At 52.1% G+C, this 20,165-nt stretch overlaps 1 protein-coding gene across 2 annotated transcripts; it reads left to right on the top strand.

The window, feature by feature from the left end:
* Positions 1-87: 87 nt before the first annotated feature.
* DHRS7C (dehydrogenase/reductase 7C) lies at positions 88-17,778 on the top strand. Of its 2 annotated transcripts, none has more exons than XM_045487362.1 (7): positions 88-219; positions 447-606; positions 5,846-5,958; positions 8,450-8,660; positions 10,622-10,714; positions 15,830-15,985; positions 17,519-17,778. In XM_045487362.1, the coding sequence occupies exons 2-7, from the start codon at positions 453-455 to the stop codon at positions 17,725-17,727; spliced, it is 936 nt and encodes a 311-aa protein (XP_045343318.1). In that variant the 5' UTR covers positions 88-219; positions 447-452; the 3' UTR covers positions 17,728-17,778. The 2 variants fall into 2 exon arrangements, with proteins under 2 accessions (XP_045343318.1, XP_045343317.1); XM_045487361.1 differs by having other exon boundaries at positions 8,447-8,660.
* The last annotated feature ends 2,387 nt before the right edge of the window (positions 17,779-20,165 follow it).

Raw genomic sequence — 20,165 nt, 5'->3', positions numbered from 1 at the left:
ATCAGACCCGGCCAGCATGTGTCCCTGAATATCAGAATAGACACTATATTTACCCTGAAAAGCCCTTCAGTGTGCTGAGAGCTATAAATAGTCATTAGGGCCCAAGCAAGTGGCCTTAACACAAGGATTTCCTTCCAAAAATGCAGACCCATTTTAATTAAATTTGTAACTAACCTTTGGGAGGGCAGGCCCCGGATTCCGTTTGCTTTTGGACACACCGTGAGTAATTTCCTATTCATTGAGCGTTTGGGGATTAACATGGTCGCTTGGGTGTTTAGCTCGGAAGGAGCCTTCCGGGAGCTTGCACAGAGCCCGGCTCCCTGGAGAAGACACGTGGGTGCATGGCGAGTGCACCCTGTAGCCTTGGGCCGCCTCCCTGCTCCCGGGGGTCTCATCAGAGTCTCTTTGCAAAGCCAAGTCCTTTCCCTGCCCCCCACTGCCCCCAGAACAAGATGGGAGTCACGGCTGTGTTTATCCTGCCTCTGCTGCTCCTGGGAATCAGTGGCCTTCTCTTCATCTACCAAGAGGTGTCCCGGCTGTGGTCAAAGTCAGCTGTGCAGAACAAAGTGGTGGTGCTCACCGATGCCATCTCAGGACTGGGCAAGGGTAAGCCGGCTCTGTCCCCAATGCGCCCACTCCTGACGTGAAGGACGAGAGGTGGCAGGATGGCGTGTGGCCATCTGCTAGGCGGGGGGCGGGGGAAATCGAGGCTGTGTCCTCTCCCAGGGTCCGTGGCTAACCAGCGAGTGTCTTCCCTTTTGGGGGCTATAGCTCCCTGTGCCCAAGAAACAAGGGGATCGGGAGAGCTGGGTTGGTTGCAAACTCACAGCCTGGGAGAGCTGGGTTGCAAACTCACAGCCTCAGGGCCAAAACTGATCAGCAGATGTCACTTGTTTTTGCGCTCATGGGGTTCCAGAAAATTTGAAATGCAAAGCCCTTGGATGGGGCGGCATATCAACTATGAGCCCAGACTTGGGTGCTGGGTGAAGTTCCAGGCTCTGTCACCTACTAGCTGGTGATTGCACTGCTCTGCTTTGGATTTCTCATCCAGGAAAGCGAGGACACTGGTAATGTCTACCTCACAGGGTTGTTGGGAGGAATGAATGAATTCCTCGATGGAAAGCACGTAGAAGCCGTCAGGTGACCGTGACGGTCATAACGATGAGCAAATTCAGGCAGAGTGTGCCCAATGTGGTACACACCCCACCGGTCCCCGCTGTATCGCAGTCAGGCTGATGACCTCAACCATATTGCCTCCTGGCCTTGAAGGCAGTTAGGTTTGTGACCCCTGATTTAGACGGTCTCAGGGCGCTTTTCTGCTGGTGGCATCTGTGACATGAGGGTAATAACTGTCCTTAGGTTTGTAAGACTCTGACCCTATCACTCCTAGCAATGTTTGTGTAGCCGCGTTTGGGATAACTTGGGCATCATTTTTGCTGCTGTTTGTGTTGTTTTTAATCAAGCATAGAACCCACATTGACAAACATTCATTAAGTCACTCAACAGGTATCCAAGGAGTCCATTACATGCTGGGTATTGAGATGAACACTGTCCCTACTTTGAAGATGGGTTCTGTTCCAGGGGGTGATTGCCCCAGGCTCACCATGTGACATAAAAAACAAAGCACGGGGGCGCCTGGGTGGCTCAGTCAGTTAAGCGTCCGACTTCAGCCCTAGTCATGGTCTCTTGCCTCGGGGGTTTGAACCCCGTATCGGGCTCTGTGCTGACAGCTCGGAGCCTGGAGCCTGCTTCGGATCCTCTGTCTTCCTCGTTCTCTGCCCCTCCCCTGCTCACGATCCATATCTCTCAAAAATAAGTAAATATTAAAAAAAAATAAACCAAGCATGAGGCGGGTAAACTGGCCCTCCATGGGGCCCAGAAGCAATTCCCGAGGAGAACATTTTGCTGCATTAGACTCCATGCTCAAAACGGAGGAGGGATACAAGCTCCAGCTTCTACAGGGACAAGTCAGAGCACACACATTTGTCAACGAGATCAGATACAAGATGATGGGGACCAGTTGTTGCCCTGGGGAAATGGAACAGAAAGACTCACCTAAAGACAGTCAGAGTCCGTGTTGGGGCAAACCTGTCCTTCAAACAGAGTATGTCCGCATAGCATCAGGCCAGCCGCCAACAAGAGATCCCTTCATCAGGAAGCCTTCCTTGCCCCCTGCTCTTTCTTCTTGGGTGCTCCCCGAGGAACCAGCCTCTGGGCTCCCATGGCTCCTCATATGAACACCCCGTTATTCCCACACTCCTCACGCTGTGCCCTACACTTGTCCTTCTCAGCTGATCGGCCAGACCCAAGCTCCCTTGTGGTATAACCTGTGTGTGTTCCTAACCCCAGTGTCCCAGCACCTAGATCAAAGCTTGGTGTATAATAAGCACTCAAAAAAAAAAAGTTTATTTAATAACTGCCTTTAAAAGTGGCCATCTTGGGGCACCTGGGTGGCTCAGTTGGTTAAGCGTCTGACTTTGTCTCAGGTCATGATCTCACAGTTCATGGGTTTGAGGCCCGTGTTGGGCTCTGTGCTGACATCTCAGAGCCTGGAGTCTACTTCAGGTTCTGTGTCTCCTTCTCTCTCTCTCTGCCCGTCCCCTGGCTCATGCTGTCTCTCAAAAATAAATAAAACGTTGAAAAAAAATTAAAAAAAAAAAAAAAGTAGCCACCTTACGGGAAAGCACTCATTTGGATACAAGTATGTTGTCGTAGATTTGTCTTGTTGATTTGGGACTAGATTCCATCATGATCAGAGAACATATTTTGTATGATTTCGATTCTTTTAAATTTGTTGAGGTGTGCTTTACCACCCAAGACACGGCCCATCTCCGTGAATGATACACGGGTGTTTGAAAACGGTGTGCGTTCTGCCGTGGTTGGGAGGAGAGTCCCACAAAACGTCGATCAGACCCCGCTGGTTGGTTGAGAAGGCTGTTCAGTCCTGTATCCTCCGAGAGGTACCTGTTTCAGTTGTCTTTTTAATTTGTTTTTTGGTTTTTTTTTTGAGTCTCATTCAGGTTATAGTGACCCCCGTGTTCAACTCAGGCACCAAGGAAATACATCTCTGGGGGGCGGGGATAGGGAATGGCATTTTCAGAGGAATTTGGTCTAGTCTCTGCCCTAACATCGGTGTCCTCTTGTGCTGTGTCTTAACGGACCCACCCTGGAAAGAAATGCAAAGCTGGAAGAAAAAAAAGCAACCAAATATTTAGAAGTAACCCAAGAAGCTGGGTGTGCGTGGCCTCAAATAACACGCAGCTGACCGCAGCGGTTATGGGTTCGGACTGCTCTGCTTTTCAGGTCTGAGGCAACAAAAATGTGACGGGCCCTGAGCAGACAGTGCAGGCTTTACGTGGCCCACAGCACAGCCTTGATCCCCTAGAACCCGACCAAGCCCGGCAGGTAGCCCCGGAGAGTTGCAAGGACCCAGCGCCACGCTGTGGACCAGGGAAATCGGACAAAGATCAGCACATGTGAACCTGCCCCAAACCCCCACACGACTCAGCCAAGCTGGGAATCGGGTCACTTTGTGTGTGTGCGTTTTTGAATGTTTATTTTTGAGAGAGTAAAAGAGAGCATGGGTGGTGGAGGGACAGAGAGGGAGAGAGAGAGAGAATCCCAAGCAGGCTCTGTGCTGTCATCACAGAGCCTGATGCAGGGCTTGAACTCACAAACTGTGAGATCATGACCTGAGCTGAAATCAAGAGTCTGACTGAGCCACCCAGGTGCCCCATGGGTCACTTTGTACCCACTGTGTCTTTGGCAAGAAGGACTCTCGAAATCCTCACACTCTCTGTGTCTCGAAGAGCTCGGTGCCCTGTCTGTGTTTCAGCATCTCTGAGGCGCGCCCCAAACGCTTCCGAAACTGAGCCTGCTTGCCTGTCGGTCGGCAGCCCGTTCCGACGGTCACAGGCCACCCTTTGGCATTTTCATCTCCCTGAAATCAGAAAGCATCTCCGCCCGGTGGCACCTTAGAGTCAAGGAGATGTGGAAGGAAAGGTGTGGCTCATATTTGCTGTGTGAAAAAGGAAAAGCCTGGAGAAACGTTGTGCTGAGCTGAGCTGATCCAGAATCAAAGCAAGAGCGCCTGAGCATAGCAGCACCTGCGTTGGCAGAAATGACTCGTTTGGAAGGATGCCTTCGGGCTCGCTGTTCCGCAGTGATGAATGCATCCCTGGGCTGCAGCCTCCCCGGGCGCACCTGCGAGAGGCGAGGTTCCCGCGGAGGAGAGTGGGTGGGTGATAGTGAGGGCCCCTGGCCGCCTCTCCCAAGGAGGTCAAGGTCACAGGCCCCTCACCTGCCCCCGTGCTCAGCTTGTAGATGTAGAGTGTGAGTGGGCGACAGAACCCTCCCCCCGGCCACATGCTCCTTTCTGGGAGGTGGGACAAGAGGTGGAGAACCGGGAGCCCCCCCGCCCCGCCCCAGGCATGTCCCTGGCTTCACCGCTTCCCTGCTGCGGGACTGTGGGTGAATCATTTCTACTCACTAAATGTCACCTCTCAGGTTTGCAAAACACGGCCATCGTGGCTGCCCCACGCGTGGGGGAGAGATGGACCCTTCCCCGTGGTTCCCAACAACTCAAGGTGACATTGTCCACACAGTTATTTCTTGATTCAGATTTCCATCAGTCAGAACTGCCCACCTCCTCCCCCTCCCCCTTGCCCGCTCTCAGCCACACCCAGCACGCCTGTTTCTAGACCTCACTGGGACCTCCATCTGTCCTGCGTCCGTGCGTCTCTCCCGCTGAGACTGAACGGTCCAGCACCGCAGCTGTCCTCCTCCAATACCACAATCCCCCTGCCCACGTGCCCACCGATCAAACCCCGGCCGGCCCCCTTCTCTGCACCCGCACGCAACCCCGAAACCGCTTGGAGCCATTGCATTCCAGAAGCCAGTCTCCCGTGGGCACCCGGGGCGCCCAGGTGTCATCTGTCATGCTCGCTCAGCCCAGGCTCACCGCTGTGTGGTGTAAAACAGGGCGATAAGAGGTACTGAGCACCGCTAGTGGGTGTTTGGCGATGCCCTTCCCAGGTCCCTGTACGTGGCCAGGCTCTGTGAGTGCTGGCTGCCCGGCTCACACGCTTGCCCTCTGCCAGTGGGCACTGCCTCCCCGGGGCCTTCCATGCCCTCTGCACCCAGCCCTGAAGGGAAGCTCGATCAGCACACTGAGTAGACACGAGCGTATAAAAGGCCGGCCCCTTACCTCCAGGTGGGACAGCTCAGCAGTGGGGTGTACCCTCCAGAACTTTCCTCGGATCCAGCCAAGACTACGCTTTATCTGAGACCAAAAGTCCGGCCCCTTACCTCCAGGTGGGACAGCTCAGCAGTGGGGTGTACCCTCCAGAACTTTCCTCGGATCCAGCCAAGACTACGCTTTATCTGAGACCTTACTCCCCGATGGATTTTTCTCTGACGGGCACTCCTGGCTGCCTGAGTCCCTGTCTCTGATTCTGCTTCTGGGAGACCCACGCAGGAGCCTTTCCAATATCTTTAGATTAAGATCGGTCAAAGGCTTTGATCCTGGGGGGGTAGGTGGATAGGGTCACCTTTCTGTCCAGCTTAGGGAACAATCTTCTCATAATCAGAACCATCCCACAAAGGACAGGCTATTTATTTCACTCCACTCCAAGCTCCCCTTCATGGGAGGTAACCATGCTGAGGCCGGAAAGGGAAGATAAAAAATTCCAGCCCTGGGAGGAAGTTGAATGAAATGACCTCCAAAGGATTTCAATGGCCCACGGACTTTGGAATCCTTTGAAATCCTGAATTCGTAAGAGAGACGCTCATCATCAGTGGCTCCATCCACACAGTGTGCCCTGCCCTCTTTCCTTCTTCCCCACAGAGTGTGCTCGGGTGTTCCACACTGGTGGGGCGAGGCTGGTGCTGTGTGGGAAGAACTGGGAGAGGCTAGAGACCCTGTATGATGCCCTGATCAGCGTGGCTGACCCCAGCAAGGTAAGGGCTTCTGGCAGCTGGCTTGGGGATGCCCTTGGGCACCCTTAACCTTCACTGTTTTTTTGTTGTTGTTGTTGTTGTTGTTGTTGTTGTTTTTAGCAACTCTTTGACCAGGTGGGTGAAATTTGGTGATTGCTTTGGGAGGCAGCGGTCTCACTAACCTTGACACAGGTTGTCTGCCACTCATCTTGACCATTCTTTTTTTTTTTTTTTTTTTTTTAATTTTTTTTTCAACGTTTTTATTTATTTTTTTTGGGACAGAGAGAGGCAGAGCATGAACGGGGGAGGGGCAGAGAGAGAGGGAGACACAGAATCGGAAACAGGCTCCAGGCTCTGAGCCATCAGCCCAGAGCCCGACGCGGGGCTCGAACTCACGGACCGCGAGATCGTGACCTGGCTGAAGTCGGACGCTTAACCGACTGCGCCACCCAGGCGTCCCTCATCTTGACCATTCTTGCCAAGGATTTGCTCACCCTCCCCACCCCCTGTTATATTTAAGCCAGAGTCCACGAGGACCCGGAAGCTAGAGCATGACACCCGTATGGGAGTGATTATAAACTCTTAGGGCTGATTTTTCTAAATAAAATCTCGGGGGCGCCCGGCTTGCTCAGTCTGCGGAGCGTGGGACTCCTGATCTCGGGGTTCTGAACTCGAGCCCCATGTTGGGTGTAGAGATTACTTAAAAATAAAATCTTTAGGGGTGCCTGGGTGGCTCAGTCGGTTAAGCATCTGACTTCAGCTTGGGTCATGATCTCACAGTTGGTGAGTTCGAGCCCCACATTGAGCTTTGTGCTGATGGCTCAGAGCCGGGAGCCTGCTTCTGGTTCTGTGTCTCCCTCTCTCTCTCTGCCCCTCCCCTGCTTGCGCTCCGTCTCTCTCAAAAATAAACATTAAAAACATAAAATGTTTAAAAAGGGAAATAATAGGGGCGCCTGGGTGGCGCAGTCGGTTAAGCGTCCGACTTCAGCCAGGTCACGATCTCGCGGTCCGGGAGTTTGAGCCCCGCGTCAGGCTCTGGGCTGATGGCTCAGAGCCTGGAGCCTGTTTCCGGTTCTGTGTCTCCCTCTCTCTCTGCCCCTCCCCCGTTCATGCTCTGTCTCTCTCTGTCCCAAAAATAAATAAACGTTGAAAAAAAAAAAAAAAAAAAAAGGGAAATAATACCTCAAATGATATTTCTGTGAAAGAAATCAGGGAAGTGAAGTCACCTTCTAAGAAGCCACCGGGAGGTGAATACTTTCCAGGAGGCTGTGGTTTTCAAAGTGTTTCTGGAGCACTGCCTTCAGTGCTGTCTTCATGGTTTGTGTTTTTTGTTTTGTTTTGTTTTGTTTTGTGTTTTTTTTTTTGTTTTTGTCTTTGTGTTTTGTTTCTTTGGATTTTTTGGGTGTTTTTTTCTGCCCTTGATATTGAATTACTTTTTGGAAAAAAACAAAAATAATTCAGAAAGAAGCCTGGCATTTGGGGGGATGGAACACACTGGACAACACAGCATTCCAGTTCTGTTTTGGGGGATGTTACCAGGTGTTGAATTAAAAAGAGGTACTGACATCAATTGTGTGGAAAATACCCAGTGATGGTTTCTTTACTGCAGGACTTTTCAGAACCTTTTATATGCTACCGTGCATTGTGTATCCCCAAGAGCAACATATAATAAATAGTCTGTGTTTCCCAAACAAATTTGACCAAGGAACCTTCTCTTCAGGACTAATGTTTGTCAAACACAGGGATCGGGGTCGCATTTATCACATGGTGTCATCAATTTTCCAACCTGTTCCCTGCTCTCCAGCATGAGAGTCTTTTTTTTTTTAATGTTTATTTTTGAGAGAGAAAGAGAGACAGAGTGCAAGCAGGAGAGTGTCAGAGAGAGAAAGAGACACAGAATCCCAAGCAGGCTCCAGGCTCTGAGCTGTCCGCACAGAGCCCGACGCGGGGCTCGAACTCCCAAACCGCGAGATCATGACCCGAGCCGAAGTTGGACACTTAACCAACTGAGCCACCCAGGTGCCCCTAGACCATGAGAGTCTTGATGGCAGTGAGTGTGTAGGTCTGGCACAGAGATGGTGCTCCAAAACTATTGTGTGTAAGACTTGGGTCAAAAACGAAATGTAGCTACAAAAGCACTATGATAAATTCTCCTGTGGTTCGTAAGTGAGCTTGGCAAGCCGTTTGCAAAAAGGAACTCATAAGATGTTATAAGGATGTCACTACTGGAATCCATGCACGGCCTCCTCTGTAAAGGGTGGTATTCATTTGGATTCATCAGTTCTGGCCCCTTGGCCAAACGTTCAGACTGATGACTGCATCTTTGCACCTTTGGACTCCGCTACCCAAGAATGGAATCTCTATCAGCTTCCTTCCTCCCAGAGCCATGTCTGCTTTTTCCTCCTCATTTTTTTCCCCCTGTGGTCATTCCATGAGCTCTGAATTTCAAAAGGGGGGCGGGGGCCCCCAAGGTATTCCCACACATGCCTTGACTCTTTCATTGGTTCAGCAGACATTCACCCCAAAGCTGGTCCTCTTGGACCTCTCGGACGTCAGCTGTGTTCCAGATGTGGCCAAAGAGATCCTCGACTGCTATGGCTGTGTGGACATCCTCATCAACAATGCCAGCATGAAGGTGAAGGGGCCTGCCCATAAGATTTCTCTGGAGCTCGACAAGAAGATCATGGATGCCAATTACTTTGGACCCATCACACTGACCAAAGGTCTCGTGAGTTTGACCTTCCTGCAGATTTCGGGGCCACCGGCTGCTAGGGAGGGCTCTGTCACATAGCCAGACGGATGGTCACCCAACTGTGGATGGAATCTCCAGCCCCCTCAGAAAAACTCCTACCAATTTGGTGAAAGCTTTCACCATTCTGACGATAAATGTTGATAAAAGAAAAGGGATTTGGGAAGTATCTTACTAGTATATTCCAACATCCCTCTGTGGGAAACCCCCTCCCCATCTAAGCTCTCCCTTCATCCCCTTTCTTCTTACTCTTGTCCATGGCTCTCCCACCAATCTCATCCCACATCACTGGACCACTGTCTTCATGCTTCGCGTATATTTTCATATATCACCCTTGCCCTTGATCTGTCCCTACCCATGACAGTTGGTCAAGGGTAGAGATTCTGTCCTCAGAAATATAGAAGAGAAAGGTTTATCCCAAACTACAAGAGACCCAATGTGGTGTCAATCCCTTTGCAGAAACAGGGAGAACAGAAACCCTTTTGAGGGTAAAATGGCAGCTCCTGTGTGGAGATATCTCACAGCCAAAGGTCAAATGCAGGTCTGGATCCTGGGGGGTTGGGGCTGAAGATGACACGTAATAGAGCCAAGAGTTGAAGCAACAAGCCCCGGTCCCCCCATCCCCCCACCAAAGTTTATCAAAGCAGAATCCCAAAAGGGAGGATGTATGAGTGGAGACTTTCTGAATTTAGCATGTGGGGTTCCCTGGCTGAGGAAGCGTGATCTTAGAACTGCCTCCTCCATGGCCCCAGTCCCCATGATCATGGCACTAGGATAGATGAAGGGAAACTTATCTGAAGCAGAAAGATGACTTTCCAGAGCTTCTGAAATGATGCCCCAGAGATAATGGTTTGCTCCAGTCCAGCCCCTGTGGACACACCGTGCTTCTGAGAGTTCAGGGTTCACTGGCATCGAAGTGAAGGATGCAGACAGTGGAAGGGGAAATCCAGGGCTGGTGTATCTTCCTGGCTGGGCCTCTCACTTGCTTACAGACCTGTGAAGTCCAGTCACTAGCTCTGGGCCTCAGTTTACCTATCTGAGGCATGCAAGGGCTTGATGTCAGTGGCCATTCTGAAAGTTGAGTCTCTTGATTTTTTTTTTTTTTTTTTTGCCATATCCCCATTCCACCTGTAACTATTATTTATTTCATTCTCTAAAGTTCTGCATTTTCAAATCAGTTCTTTTCAGGGGAAGTCTTCATAATATCACCATAAATTAAAAACCATTTTCTCACTCAATAAATAGGAGAACCCTGGGGCGCCTGGGTGGCTCAGTTGGTTAAGCATCTGGCTCCGGCTCAGGTCATGATCTCACGGTTCGTGAGTTCCAGCTGCGCATTGGGCTCTGTGCTGACAGCTCAGAGCCTGGTGCCTCTTCGGAGTCTGTGTCTCCCTCTCTCTCTCAGCCCCTCCCCCGCTTGCACTCTGTCTCTCTCTCTCTCTCTCCCAAAAATAAACAAAAAACATTTTAAAAAATAAAAAAAATAGGAGAACCCTGAAAATAGAACAAAGTGGTAGGTTCTCCCAAGACACAGGGCTGAGGCCTGTCCTCTCTTTGTTGAAAGATTTGCACCTGCAAGAGAGGTGTTGAAGACACATTAGGACCAATATGAGCCTTCCTGCTGAAGGCAAGACTTGGGTTGAAATAGGATGACCTATGACCTTTCTCACCACTGAGATCCATGTCCCTTCAAGCACAGGGGTGGGTCACGGAAAACCACCCAGCAAATGCAATCACCAGTTGAGCCAAGCCCACTCTTGGGAAACATGGGAGAGGGGATGACCTTGCTCCTGTCCACCTGTGTCTTGGGGTAATCGAATGACTGGGGAGGTAGTGGGGTCCTGCGTGATGTAAGGGTTCTGGGGAAGGGGTCTCCCCACTGCTGTCTGCCTCGGTTTCCGATGCGTAACCATGACTCTGTCCTGTGCTTTCTAGCCCTGCTCCCCGACATGATCTCCCGGAGGACAGGCCAGATCGTGTTAGTGAATAACATCCAAGGGAAGCTTGGAATCCCATTCCGTACAGCTTGTAAGTTGCTACGACAAAAACGTTTGGCCATATGTTATGTGTCTTCATAGACCACGGATGTCATGTCCCGCACTAGGCATGTGGTTATAAGGTGGGGGTGGGGGAGGGAAGTGTCCGGATGTGAAATGGTCTATTGGCTTTTCTTTTATGCCTTCGGTTCCTATTTTCGAGCACCTATGGCTTGCAGGTGACTGGGTCCCTCTCCCCCAGAAGTTCACATCCCACAGGTGGTCAGGGCATGCCCTGGCTGAACACAATCAAGGCCGGACAAAGGGACCCCTCCTGGCAGGGGCACATGGCCCCAGCTCAAGTGACCCTTCCTCTGTAAGGACAGGAAAGGTTACAACTGAGAAGGGCGCATATCACACAAGGGGAAAAGGGCGGAAGGTTCTGAGGGAGGAGGGAGGGGAAAGTGAAAGGCGCAGAATCCAAGGAAAGGTGAAGAGAAAATTCCAAAGGCAGGTGTCCTTTAAAAAGTCCAGGGAAGAGGGGGACTTCTCGGCATATATTCATGGGATCCAGCTGGGGGATGTCCGCCTCCCTCGCGGTAGGATGCTGGAGGGCAGAACGCATACCGTATACATTTCTCTATGGCCCACAGCATCCCGCACAAAATGAGAACCCAGTAAATGGCTGGTGGGCAGAGGGCGGGAGGGAGGAAAGAAAATCGGGTGGGTCTCCTGTCTGAACCTCCTCTGGCTGCCGTGACGAAACACCACAGACCGAGGGGCTTCTACAACACGGATCTGGAGGCTGAGGTCCAGGGTCAAGGTGTCGGTGGGTTTGGCTTCTCCCGAGGCCCCTCTCCTCGGGTTGTGGACAGCTGCCTTCTCCCTTCACATGGCTTCTCTTCTGTACATCCCTCGGGTCCTTCTCTGTGTGTCCAAATTTCCTCTTCTTTGAGGACACCAGTTGGATCGGATGAGGACCAGTCCTGACGGCCTCATTTAAAGTAAATCACCGTTATCTTCAAACCTAGTCCCATTCTGAGACACCAGGGTTAGGACTTCCCACATACGAGCTGGGAGTGGTGGGGGACACAATTCAGCTCATAATATCCCCCCCAGTAGAGTTTTCTTTTCCCATCTGTTCTAGTTAGATTAAGCCCAGGACAGTGGGCTCCTCACTGTCACTCAGGGACCCCGAGTTGCGCCAGATCACTGCTTTGCCATCATTTCCCACATGGCCAAAGCTGGTGCCCACCTTGTCTGGGTTTTGGCTGTGAGAAGAAGGCAGAGAGCCTTGGGGAGCCATGCCCAGGGTCTACAGCCCCAGGCCAGGAGCTAGCAAACATCTCCGCTCATATCCTGCTGGCGAGAACTCAGATGCACACTTAACACCCAGCTGCCAGGGATGCTGGGAAGCACCTATCTACCTGTGGGCCCAGGAGGGAGAGAAGAATGGAGTTTGCTTCACACACGTGGCTGTCTTGGCCACGTCCCTCATTTTCCTTTCTTTCCAACCCACTGATAAACATCACCACTATTCCTCAGATTTGTAAACTCTCCACGCATGTTATTCCCAGGAACCGGATGACTTTTCACTTCCCTTGATCTATGCCTTCATTCGTTCAACAAACAGCAATTGAGACCCTAAAGCCAGGTGCTGGGGACACAGACAGCAGGGACATGACATTTGCAGTATTGGGACAGACCCTTTGGCCACCAACCCAAAACATGGGGCCAGTGCATGAGTTTTTCTGGAGCATTTCTGAAACACGGCATTGAGGGTGGGGCAGTCTAGTGAGGCTCTCCACCCCCACCACCCCCCCATCAGCTCTCTGACGTCCAGCTTCTCTGCAGCAGAGGAATGGAGGGGTGCAGAGTTTCCCACATAAATGTCACAAACTACAGAGGGGCCACCCTGGGCAGGCCCCAAGTTCTCTCCTTCCTCCAGATCTGACCATGACTGGGGTCATCTGACTGTAGTGGGTCTCCTTCCACACCCACAGGCAATGTAGCATCCCTGATGCCACAGCACTGGGTAGGGAGATGGGGCTCTTAGGCTCAGCCCAGAAGCACAGTGGAGATAACCCAGCCCGCCCCTGCCTCCAGCTCCTCGCCCGGGGCCCCACCCAAGGAGAAGCTTCCTTGTTGAATGATTGGAAGAATTGACAAGTCAGTGAATGAACAGCAAGCTGATAACCCTTCTTTGGAAGTAACAGCTCTATTGACATAGAGCTTACAGACCATATAGTTCTCCCATTTGAAGTATACAATTCGGTGGTTTTGAGTATATCTTGATATACTAAAATCCATCACAATTGCTTTTAGGACATGTCCATCACTCCAATAAGAAACCCCACCCCCCCCCTTAAGCAGGGATACCCTGTTTCCACCTCCCCCGGCCCCTGGCAACCACTCACTTGCTTTCTCTCTACGGATCAGCCTACTCGGGACAGTTAATATAAATGGAATCAGACGGTACTCGGGCCTCTGGCTTCTTCCACTTAGCGGAGTCTTGCCAAGGTTCGTCCGTGTGGTAGCATCTGTCAGACCTTCGTTCCTTCCCGGGGCCGCAAAATATTCCACTGTATGGACACGTCACATTTTATCCGTTCTTCAGTTGATGGACATTTGGGTTGTTCGTTCCCCCTTTGGGGCTACAGTCATCATGTCCACCGTTTTGCGCGGACGCGATGTTTTCCTTTCTCTTGGGTATCTATCCAGGAGTGGATCCCTCCCTTGGCGATGCTATGTTTAAATGTTTAAATGCCAGGCTGTTTTCCAAAGCGGCCATGCTACTTGACATTACCACCTGCAACTCGCAAGGCTCCACTTTCTCCCCGCTTCATCAACTCTTGCTATTATCCATCTGTTTGATTCTAGCCGCGCTAGTGGCATGAAGTGGCATCTCGCTGTGGTTTTGGCATGAACTGTCCCAATGGTGATGATGAGCTTTCCATGCAGGCAGAGTTGGAGTGACTGTGAACCACGAGGGGGGTCCTGATGGGGCTCTTCTCTCGTCATTAAGTGGGGATAATAGCCTCTGTCTCTCTTCGTTCAGTAGATTCCATTAAGGAGACCGAGTCTCACCCAGGTCCAGACGAGGTCAAATGAGCAGATGTACGGAAATTCATTTTATGAACCAGGGAAGGGCAGCGCGGGAGCCCCACGGCACTTGGTTTTGGACAGCATGCTGGCAAACCTCTTTCTAATTAGCGATGTAGTGTTGTGATATGATGGTTTATAATAAGAAATATATATTTGTTCTTCATCCCATTTCTGGCACAGAGCTTTAAAAACCCTTGAATTCCCTAAGTGATGAGTGGTCAGTGTCTCTTGTTACATTAATGAGGTGACTTTTGGACGCCACCCAAAGATGGGGGCGCTGCTGGCCAGGGGCACCAACCAGGTGATCAGGGGGTGGGAGCTTCCAGTCTACCCCTACCGCTGAGGAGCAGAGAGGATCAGGGGATTTTTCTAGCACCAAAGGCCCATGGTTTAATCAATCGTGCCTATAACAAAGCCTCCATAAAATCCCAGAAGGTTGGCTTTGGAGAGCTCCGAGGTTGGAGAGCTCGTGGGGAGTCGGGGAGAGTGGTGCACCCAGAGAGGGTGTGAACCTCTGAACACACTCCCACACACCTCACCCACTACACCTCTTCCATCTGGCCGTTCTGAGTTAGGTCTTTTTTTTTTTTTTTTTTTTTTTTAGTTTATTTATTTTTGAGAGAGAGAGAGAGAGAGAGAGAGAGGCAGGGAGGGGCAGAGAGAGAGGGAGGGAGAATCCTAAGCAGGCTCCATGCCATCAGCTCAGAGCCCCATGCGGGGCTCAAACTCACGAACTGTGAGATCATGACCTGAGCCCAAATCAAGAGTTGGACGCCTAACCGACTGAGCCACCCAGGTGCCCCGAGTTATGTCCTTTTATAATAAACCCGTGATCTACTAAGTAAAACATTTCTCTGAGTTCTACGAGCTGCTCTAACAAGTTAATCTGTCTCGAGGAGGGGATTATCGGAATGCTTCAATCTCCAGCCACTCCGTCAGAAGCGCAGGTGACCATCAGGACTCATGCTTGGTCTGAATTGAGTGGGGACAGGGGACAGTCATGGGACAGAACCCTTACCCTGAGGGATCTGACTTTATCTCCAGGTAGACAGTGTCAGAATTAGGTTGTAGGAACCCCAGCTGGTGTCGGAGACTTGGTGCTGTGGGCCAGCGCCCGTGTGTTGGAATTAGGTGCAGAATTGGTCAGTATTTAATTATTTGAATACGAGGACATTTCCGTCAAAATCAGGATTTCCAGCTCCCTGAACGATAATAGATCTGGCGCCACGGGGCCCACCTGCTCGAGGCAATAGTTGGCGGAGCCCAGTGCAGACCAAGCGCGACTTTCCCTTGTCCCATGCCCCCCACCCGCCCAGGGCACCTGCATTCTTCACCCTGCACGGTGAGGGGGCCGGTGGCTTGCAAGGGCCATCTGGGGACCATGCATCCCGTAGGCATCAGCATGATGGCAGAGACCCCAGTACACCCACCCCCGGCCTGTTTCAGCCTCCAGGTAACACCCCCGAAATGGGAAGTTGGGGTTTATCATACCCCAGATGGGGCTCTGACTCCCCAAGGCTTTAAGGAGCGTCTTCTCCACTCTTTTTGGAATTCCTGGAAAGGTGCTTGTTAGCCCAAGCATTTGGCCCGACCATTTGGAGTGAATCTGGTGAATGGCTCAGATGGACAGGACCTCGGAGGAAAAGGCCGGGAAGTGGGAGGGGAGACTTGTGCTTCGGGCTCATTGAGACCTCCAGCTGGCCCTGGGACCCTGGAGAAATCGCTCGGTGCCAGCCTTACTGGGAAGGAATGGGAACTCGTGCCTGGGCCGTCACAACAACTTGCCAAGGGTGACATTATCCCCATCTTAAAGATAAGAAAACTGGGACACCTGGGTGGGCTTAATCGGTTTAGCGTCTGACTCGATTCCAGCTCTGCCTCCGTCCGCCGTCTCACGGGGTCTGTCTGTCCTCCTCTACGAAGGGAGGGGCAGGGCGAGGCCACGGCCGAGGCCCCTTCCAGCTGACCTCTAGGATTGTGCACGCAGGCCTCTGTCTCCACTGCTCCTGCTGGGGAGCAGGGCTGCTCCCCCCCACCCGCCCCTGCCCGGTCTCTCTTCCAGATGCCGCCTCCAAGCATGCGGCTCTAGGCTTCTTTGACTGCCTCCGAGCCGAAGTGGAAGAATACGACGTAGTCGTCAGCACTGTGAGCCCCACTTTCGTCCGGTCATACCACATTGACCCAGGCCAAGGAAACTGGGAAGCCTCCATGTGGAAATGTGAGCTTTCCGGGGGAAGCTGGGGTCTGGGAGGGCATCTGGACGGGGCGGTGGGGGGAGGGGGTGCTCTGGGGCAGCCGGGCTTCACCGGGCCTGCAGGGGAGTGGGTGCTCCTGAAGTCTGAGACTAGAGGTGGTGGGGACCTGCACCCAGTTAACAGCAGGGAGGGGAACCCCAAATTTCAGTCCCGAGGCACCAGGTGGAAAGAATCCTAACCCACAACCAGCAGACCAAGTCCCAGCTAGGCTTTGGCACTCACACAGCTCTGTGACCTCGCACACGTGACTGTCTGTCTCTGGGCCTCAGTTTCCCTTGTGGAAGAGCCAGATTTGGCCTTTAAGAACTTGCTACTCCCCTGCCCCCCCCCCCCTTTTCCTAGGAGGCGGCACAGAGTAGAGGCTGAGAGTCTGGCACCAGATTGCCTACACTTGAAGCTTGTGCCTGGTATGCATTCAGTGTTCGAACGCAGGCAGGTCCCTTGATCTCTGTGCCTCAGCTTTCCCTTTAAGAAACTGAGGATTGTAGGAGCACCTGGGTGGCTCAGTCAGTTAAGTATCCGACTTCGCCTCAGGTCATGATCTCACGGTTTGTGGGTTCGAGCCCCACGTCGGGCTCTGTGCCGACAACTCAGAGCCTGGATGGAGCCTGCTTTGGACTCTGTGTCTCCCCCTCTCTCTATACCCCTCCCCCATGTGTGCTCTGTCTCACTCTGTCTCTCAAAAATAAATAAATGTAAAATAAAAAAAATTTTTACGAAATTGAGGACTGTGGTAATACCTGCCTTGCGGAGGCACTGGGAGGACGGAAGGCCCATAAATGGTTTACAACAGCAACCAGCACAAAGCAAGCGCTCTGTAAACATACCATATTATTACGGCTATTCTAGAATGCTCTAAACAGAGAGCTGCTACGTCCTGCCCAAGGCTCTGTCTACATTAGGGAATCAAGATGAACCAAGATGTGGGCAAACGGTCCCAGGACGTTCTTGATAAGCATGGCTTTGCAACAGTTGTCAACAACAGCTCCTTAATTCATCTGGCGCCTTCTTTCTTCTTAAATTTGTGTTAATGTTTATTTATTTTTGAGAGACAGAGAGAGACAGAATGCAAGTGGGGGAGGGGCAGAGAGCAAGGGAGACACAGAATCGGAAGCAGGCTCCAGGCTCCTAGCTGTCGGCACAGAGCCCCACGAGGGGCTGGAACCCACAAACCGTGAGATCATGACCTGATTGAAGTCGGACGCTCAACCGACTGAGCCACCCAGGCATCCCTGGTACCTTCTTTCTCAATTAAGCTCTTTCTCATCCCTGCAATGACTCATAACCACCCTGAAAAGTTAATAGGGCAGGAAACTATGCCCACTTTACGGATGAAGAAGCTGAGGCTCCGGGGGTCAAGAGTCGGCCCCCCCAGGGCCTCACAGCCAGCAGAGGGCGGAGCTGGTCGGGGAGCCCACAACCCCAGGCCCAGCCCACGCTTCCCTCTCTTTGGGCATCAGGGGCCGTAACCCCTGCCCCTACTGGGGGCTTTTCAGTCTTTTTCAGGAAGCTGACCTACGGGGTACACCCTGTGGACGTAGCGGAGGAGGTGATGCGCACCGTGAGACGGAAGAAACAAGAGGTCTTCATGGCCAACCCCATCCCCAAGGCTGCCATGTACATCCGTGCCTTCTTCCCCGAGTTCTTTTTCGCCGTGGTGGCCTGTGGGGTGAAGGAGAAACTCAACGTCCCAGAGGAGAGCTAACCGCAGAGGCTATGTGGGTCCCCTCGATGGGAATAAAGGCTTTCCTGGCAAGTGCTGGTCCTCTGTCCTCTCAACACTGGGGCCCAATACAAGCCATATCCCCCTAACCCACACCCACCTATGGGAGATTTTCTTCATCCCAGTGAGGATGGCTTGGATGCCAGCTCAGCCACTTACAGGCCCTCAACATTCCCAGGACACACTTCCAGAAGCTTCTCTGCAGGGTGACAGCAAGTAGAAAAAGAGGAACCATAATGGGTCTGACCCCCACAGACAGACACACACACACACACACACACACACACACACACACACACTCTATGGCCATCCACCTGCTCAGGAACCTAGAAAACCACCGGCATTTTATACAGGACTGACCTGCCCTTGTCAGCCTCCAACAACAGAAGCAGGACTCGGCAACCCTCTAGGGCAGCCACACGGAACTTTCTGTGATGGTGGACATAGTCTATAAGCCACATTGTCCAGTGTGGCAGCCACTAGCCACATATAGCCATTGAGTACTGGAAATACGGCCTGTGCAATGGAGAGTCTGAGCTCTGAATTTTATCTCACTTGAATTAATGTGAATTTCAGCAGCCACACGAGGCTAGTGGCTCCCAGGCTTGCAGAACATCAGAATCAGCCTCGTCCCTGGAATTAACTGGTCTGAGGAGGCCCCGGGCCCAGCTGTTCTTAGAATATTTCTCAGTTGACTCTAAGGTGCCCTGGGAGCTATCTACCTTTTTCATGCGTTCTCAAAGCAAAATTCACTTCAAACTGCCTCTCTTGTTATTGGTGGGCATCTCTCTGATTTTCGTTTTTCTTACGCCCAACAGCGAATGATTCTTGGGATCTTGGAAAGTACAGGGTACGGTTTTTGGCACTCATATTGTAACTACTGATTTGAACTGTTCTAATACTTATGGGTGAAAAAGGGCTCAAATTTCCAGCCTGAATCCAAGCCACTTACAAAATCGGCATATGTACTGTATTCATATGCACACGTATAAATCTTAATCTCGAGAGCAAAATGGCCAGGGTCATGTGATCACCACGGGACCCGGCCCACCCCGGGATGATGCTGGTGGTCAAGATGTGGTGTCAGAATGTAGGAGGGTGAGCTAAGCAGCAGGCAGGGCAGGCTGAGGGTCAGCAAGATCGCCTTCTGTCTTTGGCGGGGGGTATTACTATCAGTGGGGAGACAGGTTGCTATAGTGATGCTCAGGCTAGGACCAGTGGGGGCCGGTGGGGCGTGGGGGCACGACAGCAACAGGAAATGCCCAAAACCTGACTGGTGGTCAGAGACAGAGATGCAGCTTCGGGACAGGAAGGGCTGGAGACAGGGCCACGGGCAGCCGGTCCTGGGACACGTCAGAGCTGGGCTCCAGGCCAAACTTGGCCACAACCCAGACCCGGGCCACGTGGTTCCTGACCTGCTCCTTTTAGGGGTTCTGCCTCCTCTCAGGGGAGTTCTCTGGAATGGGACAGAGGGGGCCATCTTCTGGTGAGAAGGCAGGTGGGGACGGGATGGACAGGGAGGGGGTGTCCACATGGCACCAAGTCATAAGGACTCTGCCAGGGGGGTGGTCAGACCTCAGATACTGCAACTCCCCAAAATAAGTTACTTGGATCAAGGGGGCGGGAAGAAGGACATCGCGTGTCAGTGGGTTTGCTCTAGTGTCCCCCTGCCCACTGACTGCCCCACAGGTGAGGAGGCCAGGACCATGCAGGAGGACACAGCCTCAGCAGGACTGAACGGCCAGCACCCCAAGTATCCCGAAGTTGAATTTCCTGCCCATGTGCTTTGGTATCCCTCTGGCTGGATGCCCCCTATTGCCTTTCAGATGTCCCTGTGCTCACTTGGTCTCTGCTGCCCTCTCACGATGGGGCATCTCACCACCTAACAAAGGAAAACCCACAACCCTTAGTTGAAACGGGGAAAAAATTGCAGAAGTGTCATGCAATGTGTAGGATGGCCACCAGGTGTCGCTGTGGCTGCAAACCCATTTTTACATCTACCTTCTCTCCACCAGCTCCCCATACAGGACAGGTGTAACCCCACAAAATCACATGCAGTTCAGTCTCCAATGGGCGTTCCCCTCTATGACCCTGTTTGGACTTGCCATTAACCTTGGCTCACTGGCAGGGCTGACAAATCCACAGTTGAGAAAACTCAGCATGACCATGCTCTGTGACACACTCAGGGCAGCCTGGGGACGTTGAGGGGACTGGACTGAGTCACAGAGTCATGGAGTGACATTGCAGACTGGAAGCAGCCCTCACCACTCCTTGCTAGGAGAGATGGAGGGGGGTTTCTGGGTTTCCCCCACCTTCCCCCCAGTGTCTACAAAATGTCACAAATCGAGGAAAAGCAGGAAAGCATAAGGAAGCAGAGAGAAAAAGCGACCACACGCCCTGGCGAGACCTGTTGACATCTG

Source organism: Leopardus geoffroyi, chromosome E1 (genome assembly GCF_018350155.1).
Source record: "Leopardus geoffroyi isolate Oge1 chromosome E1, O.geoffroyi_Oge1_pat1.0, whole genome shotgun sequence".
Lineage (NCBI taxonomy): Eukaryota > Metazoa > Chordata > Mammalia > Carnivora > Felidae > Leopardus > Leopardus geoffroyi.
The sequence above is the reverse complement of the archived record's forward strand: the minus strand, read 5'-3'. Positions and strand labels throughout refer to the sequence as shown.